We start from the raw sequence: 12017 nt of genomic DNA, 5'->3' as shown, positions 1-12017 counted from the left end.
CAGACGCAAGGCTTTGAATCTTGTATTCAAACTTGTACACCCTCATTTTGGTCCCTGTGATATGCTCCGAAAGGAGGGCTCGGGTTTTAGCAAGATCATCGTTAGACGATAAGCATGTAACATGAACCACACTAGTTTGAGTATTGAATATATTAGTAAACCAAAGCAAAGTAGTAGAACTAGTCTAGAAAGTAGCTTTTGCGTACTTGACAGTCAGGTCAGGCTCATTCTTGAGTGGGTAGCTGGTAGATTAAGCTCTCGCATCTTGGGGACAACTGCAATGGTGTTTCTACCACTAAGAAGGCTCCCAAGACCTACCCAAAGGCGAACCAGGGTGTCACCCGCCGTGCCCATAGTCGCGTGGAGGAGAATCCTTGGCCTGGCGCGACCTCGCTTGTCCCTATCTTCGACAGGCTTTACCCTCATGGCGTGAGGAGAATCATGAGCCTTCAGGTTGATGACGTGTCGTCTCTGCCACATTCTGACACTGCCATAGAGCAGGCAATAAGAGGGGAAGACTGGATGGGCGACAGGTTCTTTCGGGCCAACCAAGGCCAGAGCTTGACAAAGGTGTTTGATGAGTCTTCTCATAGTTTTATTTCGCAAGATTTAATGGGTGACAACGCTCGTTCCTCGGCTCAAAGCATTGTGGTCGAGACTTGGTATGCACTACCCCTTCTTTATTCTTTCATCTCCAGATCGATTGCCAATCTCTTTTTGCACTAGGGACTGGAAAAAGGCAGACCTCAGCACGAGTGTTATCTTGTTTCGTTCACCACAAGTTGAAAATGTTCACTTGTACTGGAGTGGGAACCAAATCGTGCTGCATGGGTGGGCAAGCTCTCAAGGGATACCAAGACTATACAAAGCTAACGTGGAGAAAGTGACCATCCACTGCTCCCCTGTGAGTAGCGCTTCCTAGCCCCTGAGTTGTCGAAAGCTACTCTGAGGCCAGTGAGCCGGTGGACTATACTAACCTTTTCTGCGTGAATCCTAGGGTCTTGAGCTGCGTAACCGCATGTAAAGAATGCTTGAACAACTACGAAATGACGTTAGACGAGACGACAAGCCTGAGATCAACATTGTCGACGATACTTCCGGCTGGACGCCTAGCTCCAACCCAGCCGACCAAAAGAAGACGGCTAGCAGTATTGCCGAGAATCACAGGGCAAATTTCAACACAGAACATACATGGGTCACGCATATGGAACATTTCCGCAAGATGCTCTGAGATTAGACGATACCAATCAGTCCAATTTATCCGCATCTTTCACCGCGGTCCACGAATGAGACTGAACGTGTCAAGGTCGCCTTGATAGATGACGGCATCGATGTCATCGACCTAGATACCTACGGCAACCGAGTCCAAGCTGCCGGTGATTCCTTTTTCCCGTCCATCAACGGGGCCAAAAGGCCCTGGAACCACACGATCATGGGCCATGGGACCATCATGGCCAACATGATTGCCCGTATTAACCCAATGGTTTCTCTCGCGGTTCTGAAGCTGTGGGATGAACTCGCTCCTGAAGGGACACGCATCATCTACCCGAGGCAGCCGCCCAGGCGATCCGTTGCGCTGTCCGCCGCAGAGTAGATATCATCTCCATGTCGTGGACAATCCGAACAAAGACCAGCATCACGGCTAAGCAAGAGCTAACCATGCCTACAAATGCAGCGAGGAACAGAGCCGAAGCTGGAGTACCAAACCCGGTCACAATCGACAGGCAGGCGATGGCAATCAGGGAATTGGAGCAAGCGATCGATGAGGCCGATGAAGCCGGTGTGATCATGTTCTGCTCAGCAAGCGACGACATAGCCGCGGGAGAAACGCTTCCATTCCGCCGTAAACCAAGCAAAATCATCCGCATCGGCGGTGCCATGCAATACGGCCATGGCGACCCCATCTTGGAGGATTCAGACAGCATCAGCTATTGTTTCCCGGGGAACCAGGTCGCCGAGGCGTGGAACCCGTTTCGCGGCGCGTCACAAGTGCGCTACCACGACGGCTCCTCGGTGGGCATGGCGCTGGCCGCGGGCCTGGCGAGCGTCATCATTCAGTGCGTCATCATGCTGCGCGACAGACACCCGGCCGACAGCGCCCAGCACCGCGACGCTCGGGGTCTGGTTGTGGCGTTGAGGAAAAGCAAGAATATGAGGCTGGCGTTCGACAGCGTGTTTGCGGTCAATGACGAGACCGAGGGTTGGAGGAAGAGGAAGTATCTGCCCGTGTGGGCGCTTTTTGGTAAGGCGGCTCAGGGGATGGAGAGTTTGAGGGATAATGAACGGTGGGGCGTGTTGGCCAGGTTGATGAAGCGGATATCTGACAGGATTGAAGTATATTGATGCGAGTCTTTTGCTTTTTTACTTACAAATAATACAAATATTTCCGGCATGTACTACGTACGTTGGGGTGGAGATATTTGTCGCATTAGATAATCCGATAGATCGAGTCATCACATGACAGCGAGCGCTGAATCAGCGTTAAAAGCAGGATAAAAGAGCCTCCGCGCTTTTTTGGCTAAATAACGCTACTTAACCCAATACATGGCTCTCCTACCCTATTAATTCTGCCTGCACGTATTCGTTAATATGCGTTAATTATAAGCCCGGTATAATAGTAAATTATTGTAATTTTTATTTTACGCAAATTGCGTTAAAAATTATATTAATAACGTTATAATAACTATTTTTTTTTTTTTTTACAAATTAAAGATTATTCCCGGAAATAGCCCCTATTTTCCCAAACCCATTAAACTTACCATAACTTCCAACGAAAAGCTCCAAAAATCGGCTATAATATTTAACTTTTAAACAGGGTGGCCAAAATGGTTTAAAACCTACCGCCAAAATACCGAAATTTTACGTATATAAAAATTAATAAACCCGAATTTACAAACCGATAAACCGTTTTTAATATTTGAAAAATTTATAAAAACCGTTACCGAACGGTTTAAATACGCCAAATTTAAAAAATATAACGCCTAATTTAAATTGTAAAATATAAATACAATTCCGTAAAAAACAACGTTACGTAATATTGTAAAAACGTTTTACGAAAAAGGTTAGCCAATATTAAAAATATTGGAAAAATTTATTAAATTAGCAAACCTTATTTTTTTTAAAATAAAAAACGCCGTAGATAAAATTTTCGAAAAAAACGAAATATTAAACAATTATATAAAAAAATAGTTTAAACGGGTTAATTTATTATACCAATAAATTATTAAAAACACCGATTTAACCTATTTTAATACGGTTTTATTTACCGCGTACCGTAACGGGTAAAATACGTTTTAAAAAACGGTTAAAATATTATAACAAAAATTTACACCCTTTAAATTATACGTTAAAAAACAGGCGATTAAAAATTACCGCGTTACGTTAATTTTAACGCGTATTATAAATAATAAAGCGAATTGGTTTAAAATTTACGATTCGGTTTACGAAAAAGTTCGCAATTACCAAATCGTTAATTTTAAAGGAAATACAGCAATTCGGAAATTCGTATAGGCCGGAAAACGTTTTCAACCTTTATAAATTATAAATCTACGTAACGAATTAAATAAACCAAATTATTTTATTACCTTAAATTACGTTTTTAAATAATTTAGGGGCGTATTTTATAACGATATTATTAACCCTTTAATGGGTGGAAAGCGTAATTTCGCTAAATTATACGCGACCTTTAAAAGATCCATTTTAAAATATAATTTAAAACCGATTCGCGCGCGGAATTACGATAAAAATAGGAAATTACCTATTTAAAAATGCTTTTACGGTAATAATCGTCGTTACCCCTAATAAATAAAAAATTATTACGTTTTAATTTACGCCTTAACCGGGAAAAACCCCGGAATAAAATTCCGCAAATTACCCTTTCCATTTAAATGCAAATAAATACGAAAAAAATTACGGAAAAAACGCTGAAAAAAACTTAAAACCAAATTCGTAACGGCCGGTATAATTCCGGAAAGGTGGGATATATTAAACGGAAATAATAAATTAATTTATATAAATAGGAACTTTGCCACAATTCTTTTAACGGCTTGCCTATCGATTTATAATAAATTTTAAAATAATTTCCCAGGCTTTTAAACGTATAACGTTAACGGAATTAGCGTTTTTACGTCGATAAACATTTCGTATAACCAATATTATGGTAATATATTATTTAATAATTACTATTCGATATATTTGGTAAACGATATAAAACGGTTAAACCCAAAATCGTTACGTAAATTTAAAAAAAATAATCCGCGTTTTATATTATACGGTATATAACGCGTACAAATTATTATTTATAATAAACGTACAATAAAAGGAATTTTTACCAACGGGACGGTATTAAAATTTAATAACGTCGCTTACGTTAAAAATTTTTACGTAAATATTATTTTAAAAGCTCGTTTAAAAAAAAAACGTATGGTATAGCGGTTTGGATTATATATTCCGTATTGGAAATATTAAAAGGAATATTTTGGTATATAGGTTAAAACGTCGAAATAACGTAATTTTCCTATAATATAAATTACCTAATAATTACCTGCGCGTTCCATTTATTATACCTATAAATTTTACCGGTATAATAAATTTTACAATAATTAACGGGTAAATAAAAACCCCTAAAATATTATCAAAAAATTTTATGGGAACGTTCGACGAAAAAAAAAATAATTCGTTAATTTGGTATAAAAAAACCGGCTATTTTGGTCCGAAAACGTTAAAAGCGTTAATTTACCGGGCTAAAAGTATAAAAATTAAAAAATTACCATTTTTAAAATATAAAACGTACGCCTAAACGTACGAAAAAATAATGGTTTCCAAACGTTTTCGGAAAAAACCTTACCGCCCCTATTATATAATATACCTAAATTTATTTTATTTTAAAAAATCCGGTATAAGGGAAAAATATTTATTATTATTTAAAAACGAATATATAAAACGTTTAACGGCCGTTCTATTTAACGGGAAAATTAATAACGAACTCGTTATTATTATTTTTGGGTTTAAATAATAAATAACGAGGTAATATAATCTTTAAATTACTAAATTTTTTTACGATAACGAACCTATTTTTATAACCTACGTTAAATATACTTATTACCAAAAATACTATTTAAATATGGGGATTAAAATAAAAATTCCCCCAATTAATACCCACAAACCTAACGGTTAAATAAAACGTTTAGGACAAAAGGTGATTATACGCGCGTTTAAAATGCGTATAACGGCTAATCTTCTAACGTTTTTATAGCCTAACGTGGTTATAACGGCAGCCTATTTAATTAATATAAACCCGTTAATAAATAAAAAGGGCTTTAACCCCAATAAGATTTTATTAGTATAATTTCAACGGTTTTTTAAATATTATACCCCTGTATTACATATTAAATTAAAAAAGGACCTACGCCTAAATTGGTTAGGGATTTACGTTTATAATTGCAAAATTTACGTATTAAACCCAATTAAAATAAAAAATATAAATAAAATAATGTTTAAAACGAATTTTAAAACCCATATTGGGTATTTGGTAGGTTATAGGGCCATTAAAATATACCATATATAGGTATTTTCGTTCGACAAAATTATTATTTTACGTAACGTACGTTTTAACGAATTACGTTTTTACCAAAGGATAATATAAAAAATTAAAAAAATAGGGAAATTTACCGATAAATACAAATTTTTAATTAATTAAATTTATAATCCAAAATTGGAAACCTTAAGGAAAGGGATTATTAAAAACCTAGGCCTATTAAAAAACAGGCCAAATTTTACAGCAAATCCAAGCGTTTTTATTTTTAATTTAATTATAAATAACGTATTAAAAATATAAAATCCGGGCGTTAAAACGGTAACCGCGTACGCCGGCGGTAAACCAATAATATTAACAAAATTTAATATAATAAACGGACCCTTTTTAAACAAAACGGTTAACCAATTAAAACCGCTTAAAAATATTTATATAAAAATTAACGAATTTAAAAAATATATTTTAATAATTTCAAAATATATAAATATTTTATAAAATAATAAAATAACGCGTAAAATAGGGGATAATAATACCGAATTTGGAATACGTATTCCAAACGGTATAAAATTTTTACCCGAAATATTAATTCCCCCTAATAAAGGAATTAATACGTTTATATCCGAAAAAAACATCCCGGCCTAAAAACCGGATTTCGTTTTGGAAAAAATAACGTAAAATTATCCAATACCGGATAAATTTAAAATAGGGGGTAAAAATACCCCCAAATGGCAAAATTCCAAAAACGTTTAAACGAAATAGCTAACCCTAACGCCAAAATTTTAAAACGTTAGTAGGGAATATTTAAACGAATTTAAACGATTTTTACGTAATTCCAAACCTATAATAAAAGCTTTAAAAACGGATATAAAACCACGCAAAGAACGGGGTGGGGGAAACGTACAACGTAAAAGGCGTACGGGAAACGATAAAGGTATAAATTTTGCAAATATTATATTTTTAATAAAAAGGATACAAATAAACGGAAATATAAACGTATAAATTAAACAAATATATAATTTAAACCGGATAATTGTTCCAAATTTTAAAATATGGTTAACGTTTTTTACAACGTTTTTACCTGATTAACAAAACGCGTTAAAAAACGGTAATTATAACCATAAAACCTTATACGAAACCGTTATAACGGTTATATAATAAAAAAAGCCTAATTTAAAAGTAAAATTATACCGAGATAATCTAATACCAATTTTTAAAACGTGGAAAAAGCTAATTTAATATCCAAACCACGCGCAATTTATATAAACCGCGTATTTAAAATGGATTATATTGGAAAATAAACAAATCTGGAAAATAATATTAAAATCGGAATGTAAAATAAAGCTAATCCCCTTAATATAAATATTTACGTACAAATTCGATAAAAACGGATATTTTAAACGGTATAAGGTTCGATTAATCGTTAAAAGCGATTAATAAACGCCTAATACGCTTAAAAATATTTACGCAACGATATTTACGGCGCGCAATTTTAAATTAATATTCGCGTTTATGGCGTATTTTAATTTTAAAATAATATAAATAAATATAAACAACGCGTTTTTTAACGTAATATTTAATATTAATAAGCCAATTTATTATACCGTTCCCGAGGGTTTTGGGAATAAAAATAAAGTATTTAAATTACGAAAAACGTTTTACGGAATAAGAAAATCACCCAAATTCTGGTACGAAAAACTGTTACAAACGTTTAAACATTTGGGGTTTACTCCCGTTGGGGATAAGCCCTGTATATGCATATTAAAATAAAGTAAAATTATAATAATTTTTTTTGTAGATAATATAATCGTTTTATATTCCAAAAAGCATACGTAAAAGGGTTAAACCGTAATTACAGGGTTTAAGGCCAAATACGAATTACGTTAGGGACCGTTTTTTTAATTTTTTGGTATATGCGTATTGCGAAATAAAAAGCAACGCACGGTTATATTATTATACGATTTTTATATTAAGAGAATTGCTATGCGTTTTAGGTTTACAAAAAATAAAGGCTATTTTCCAATACCGTTTCCAAAAGGTTTTATTCCAATATATAAATATAAGGCGATTTTAAAAAAAATAAAAACCTACTAGGAAATAATAGGGTTTATTTTATATATTATTATTATATTTAAACCGGACGTTACGTACGCGGCGTTTATTTTTTCCCGGTTTTTTACCAATTTAAACTTACTGTATAAACGTTTAACCAAACGGGTATTATAATACTTATACGGATCGAGGTTTTTAAATATAAAATACGGGGTTAACCCTTTAATTTAACACTTATTAATCGCGAATAACGCATTTTTTAATAATAATTTAAAAATTAGAAAATCGTTTAAAAAATACGTAATATTTCTATTCGGGGGTGCGATTAACTGGAGGGCGGTTACACAAATTACGGTAACGAATTTAACAATAAAAATTAAATTATACGCGTTATTTAAAGTGGGTAAAAAAACTATAGCCCTAAATAAAATTTTCCGCGATATATAGTTAAATTTGGTTTAGCTTTGGAGTTTATATTGTAATAATAAACAAATTATTCGCCTAATAGTCGATAAAAATTTACAAATTAATATTAATTTGCGCTATATAAATATTTAAAATATATGGTTTAAATAAAAATACGCGCGTGGCAATTTCCAAATAACGTATTTAGAAATAAATTTAATACCGGTAAACGGATTTACTAAATTATTTTTTATGGCCAAATTCGAATATTTTAAAATTTTATTTAACTTTTACAACGTATAATATAAAATATTAGGAAATTTACAAATATAATAAAAAGTACGGTAATAGTATAACGTATTTTTTTATTTATTTAAAAAAAAAAAAAAACCGGCGTAAAAATAATATAAAAAATAATATAAAAATAATAATTTAGGCTAAAACCCGCCCATTTAATAAAAAATTTATTAACCGGCGCTAACGCCGTTAAAAAACGTTATAAAATAAATGCCCGTAATAAATTAACCGTTTATAATTACCATTATTACCGCCGGTACGTTATTTACGAAAACCATTTTAAAAGTAATTTAAATATTACCAAATAATACCGTTTATACGTTTTACGGTACGATAAATACGTTAAACGCCCTTATATTGGACGTTAACGCAAATATTTTTTTCGTTTAAAAAATTGCCAATTTTTTCGTTTAAAATTCGGTCCAATTCCGGAAATAATATATAATTACGTTCCGAAAAAATTGGATTTTTTTAACGGGGACGCGCGGCGAAATAAAAAACGTTTGGCCCAATTTATACGCGGCGCGTTTAAAAGGTTTTCCAATTGGAAAAAAAAAAATATACCCGCCCCGGTAATTTTAATAACGCGGAAAACGCGTTTCGCAAACGCGGGAACGTATACCCGGTTAATTAACGTATAAACCGGTCGTAATTTCGGATAAATACGCTTTCGCGTATTTAAAATATAATATTTAACGATTTATAAAATTGTTAAAACGTATATAACGGGGGCGAATATAACGCGATTAAATATATAAAATTAATATAAAAAAAAGTTTAAACCGGCGAAAAAAATAAAATAAAAATATTTACGGAACGTTTAAAAAAATTTTTACCTATCGACGAATCGTCGGTTTTTTTTTTTTTTTCCTTATTTTTACCCTTTTTTTATTTTTTTTTTTTTTTTTTTTCCGGTATTTTATATATTTTATTAATAATAAAAACGCGTAAAAAAAGTATTAAAAACGAAAATATTTACGTCCGAAAATTTTTCGCTGGGTTAAACCCGAACGGTTTTGGCGGTAAAAATAGGGGTAAAAATAAAAATAGGGGTAAAGGCCGGTACGGTAACGGCGGCGAAAATCGCGTCGACGGCGGCGGCGGTAAACGCGGCGGCGGCGGTTTTGGCGGCGGTAATATCGTCGGCGGCGGCGGTTTTGGCGGTAATTTTGGCGGCGGCGGTAATATTGGTTTATTTATAAATATTAAAAATATTTTATAAAATAAAAATTAAAAGGGATTATATTAAATAAATTTCGGTTTGCGAAACGGTTAACGTTATCGCCAAAACGGCGCGTTTTGTAATATTTTTTCGTTTATATATTATATTAAAAACGTTTAATTAATTAAAAGTATAGGAAAAGTGAAAATTTATAAAATAAAGCGCCGAAAGGCGCAAACCTTTCGGTTTTTATTAATTGGCGTAAAAAACGATATTAAATTTAATAAATTAATAAACGTTTAACGAATATACCGCGTAACGTATTACGTATGGCGTAATATAACGCGCGGGTAAAAAAAAATTATAACCTATTTTTATTATTATTATTATTATTGTAAAATTATTATAACGATATTATTAATACGTATATAAACCAGTAAACGTAAAAGGGTTATTTACGATTTGGTTATTATAATATAAAGTAAAATTTAAAATTAAAATTACAAATTAAAAACGCGAACGGTTTATATAAATTAAAAACGTTTTTAACGATTGTATTCGATTTTATTATAACTATTTATACAATAAAAGGTATAATATTACGGATCCGGAACTATTATTTGGTAATTTACCGCCCACGTTTAATATAATGGTAAAATCGGATTGCGGTACGTTTTATACCGTTACCGTTATTTAATATTATTTTTTTTTTATTTTGTAAATAAATATACGTATTTAAAATACGGTTTAAAAAGGCTGTATTTGGGTTATGTTATAATTAATCCCTAATATAATATTAGGGGTTAATTGGGGGGTATGTCGCATTAGATAATCCGATAAATCGAGTTATTACATGATAGCGAGCGCTAAATTAGCGTTAAAAGCAGGATAAAAGAGCCTCCGCGCTCTTTTGGCTAGATAGCGCTACTCAACCCAATACATGGCTCTCCTACCCTATCAATTCTGCCTGCACGTGTTCGTTAGTGTGCGTCAATATTCAGCTGTGTTTGGGAAGCTGAGCTGCCTTGGCTGAATGCGATTGGGACCTGCAGTACAGGGCTTGTGCGGGGCTTACTGATGACGGATACGGGCTGGCGATCCTAATGTGCATTTGAGAGGACATAGTGATCATCTCAAATTTCCCTATGACTTCAATCACCTCGATCAATCTTTATGGTCAAATTTAGTAGTACAATACCTGTCTGTAAGTGGGTAATGCTTCATGTGTTATTGCCTTCTTGTTGAAGATTATTCAGACGGTCAGACAGTGCTTACTGAGCTACCCCGCCAAACCGCCAACAATATAGGGGAGCTCGTTTAATTGTTGAAAGCTGGAGGTTTACAGGGTTTATAGCTGGAGGAGTTTGTGGGGTCCTCAACGCAGCTGAGCCTAAACACAGAGCTTAAAGGAAGGCAATCCCAGCTATCCGCCCTACAGTACCCACCTTGTCACTACGCGCTCCCTGCAGCACAATCAATCGCGCAACTATCACAGCTGACGACATCTCCTTTCACCAACTATATGTAGGTATGCTCCGTCCGTTTCAGCCTCTGCCGGTCCGGCCAGGCGGCTAGCTTACAGCAACCCCAGACCTGTGCCCTTGTCCCGTGTTGCAATTGAGCATCGTCCCGCCCGCCCGCCATGTTCGCGTTCCTCCGACCCGCCCACCCACTGAAGACCAACAACGCGACCAAGAACCCCATCATCTACGAGGATGGCCGCGCATCCGTCACCTTTGCCGCGCCGGGCTCGGACTACATCATGACGCACCGCATCCCACCGACAACCAAGACCCACGGCGCGTCCATCATCGAGCCCCCCTTCCACTACCACATCCACCAGGACGAGTTCTTCCAAGTCCAGTCCGGCAGGGGCAACTTCTACCGCGGCCTGTCCTCGGAGCCGTTTGCCACCCTCTCCGCCGAGCCTGGCGCCCAGTCCAAGGCGTCGGTGAAGGCGGGCCGGTACCACCGCTTCGAGAACGCGAGCGACGTCGAGGACCTCGTTGTCGATATACACCTCACGCCCGAGTCGTACGAGAGCGAGCAGTGCTTTTTTAGGAACTTCTTTGGGTATCTGGACGATTGCAAGAGGGCTGGAACCGCGCCGAGCTTTTTCCAGCTCATGGTGTTTCTGCATGCGGCTGATACCCCGCTCGCGGTGCCCATCCCGCCAGAGTGGCTCGGCAAGGTCCTGAGTCGCTTGCTGCTCTGGGGTGCGGCGTACTGGGGTCGGTATGTTCTGGGCTACAAGACGTGCTACCCGGAGTATTACGAGGATTCAAAGTCTAGGTGAGGTTTTTACTGGTTCGGGGCGCGTGAGCTATTGTCACTTCTTGTTACAATGCATAGTTCCAGATCAAGACTCCCAAAATTTGCCTTCCTCCTCGCATGCTTCTTTACTTTGAGCAACGGTTGTTCTGTACAGACCGACTGGATGATTTTCCCTCCCAAGTTGAGGTAAGGCTGCCGAATGTTTATCAGGCTTGGCAGGTTTGCAGGGTATCCAGCTGGACTAGCTCAGGCGCTTGGGGCAGACTGGCTTGACTGGTCTCGATGCAGAATGCATTG

The 12017-nt window shown here is 35.9% G+C and overlaps 5 protein-coding genes across 5 annotated transcripts; 3 read left to right on the top strand and 2 right to left on the bottom strand.

Annotated features, from left to right (window-relative positions):
- Nucleotides 1-101: 101 nt before the first annotated feature.
- On the bottom strand, nucleotides 102-480 carry PgNI_06527 (uncharacterized protein; the record flags this gene model as incomplete). The annotated part of the gene is made up of 2 exons (XM_031126550.1): nucleotides 102-131; nucleotides 319-480. The coding sequence occupies 2 exons, from the start codon at nucleotides 478-480 to the stop codon at nucleotides 102-104; spliced, it is 192 nt and encodes a 63-aa protein (XP_030981758.1).
- A 547-nt stretch (nucleotides 481-1027) lies between these two features.
- Nucleotides 1028-1594, top strand: PgNI_06526 (uncharacterized protein; the record flags this gene model as incomplete). The annotated part of the gene is made up of 2 exons (XM_031126549.1): nucleotides 1028-1195; nucleotides 1238-1594. 2 exons carry the CDS (start codon nucleotides 1028-1030, stop codon nucleotides 1592-1594), a joined length of 525 nt encoding a protein of 174 aa, XP_030981756.1.
- A 65-nt stretch (nucleotides 1595-1659) lies between these two features.
- Nucleotides 1660-2343, top strand: PgNI_06525 (uncharacterized protein; the record flags this gene model as incomplete). Its single annotated transcript, XM_031126548.1, has 1 exon — nucleotides 1660-2343. The coding sequence occupies one exon, from the start codon at nucleotides 1660-1662 to the stop codon at nucleotides 2341-2343; it is 684 nt and encodes a 227-aa protein (XP_030981761.1).
- PgNI_06524 (uncharacterized protein) lies at nucleotides 1984-10569 on the bottom strand (the record flags this gene model as incomplete). Its single annotated transcript, XM_031126547.1, has 2 exons — nucleotides 1984-2220; nucleotides 10522-10569. The coding sequence occupies 2 exons, from the start codon at nucleotides 10567-10569 to the stop codon at nucleotides 1984-1986; spliced, it is 285 nt and encodes a 94-aa protein (XP_030981760.1).
- A 519-nt stretch (nucleotides 10570-11088) lies between these two features.
- Nucleotides 11089-11742, top strand: PgNI_06523 (uncharacterized protein; the record flags this gene model as incomplete). The annotated part of the gene is made up of 1 exon (XM_031126546.1): nucleotides 11089-11742. The coding sequence occupies one exon, from the start codon at nucleotides 11089-11091 to the stop codon at nucleotides 11740-11742; it is 654 nt and encodes a 217-aa protein (XP_030983322.1).
- Nucleotides 11743-12017: the final 275 nt, after the last annotated feature.

Source organism: Pyricularia grisea, chromosome I, assembly GCF_004355905.1.
Source record: "Pyricularia grisea strain NI907 chromosome I, whole genome shotgun sequence".
In the NCBI taxonomy this organism is placed as follows: Eukaryota; Fungi; Ascomycota; class Sordariomycetes; order Magnaporthales; family Pyriculariaceae; genus Pyricularia; species Pyricularia grisea.
Note: the sequence above shows the minus strand (reverse complement) of the source record. Positions and strands in the feature narration are given on the sequence as shown.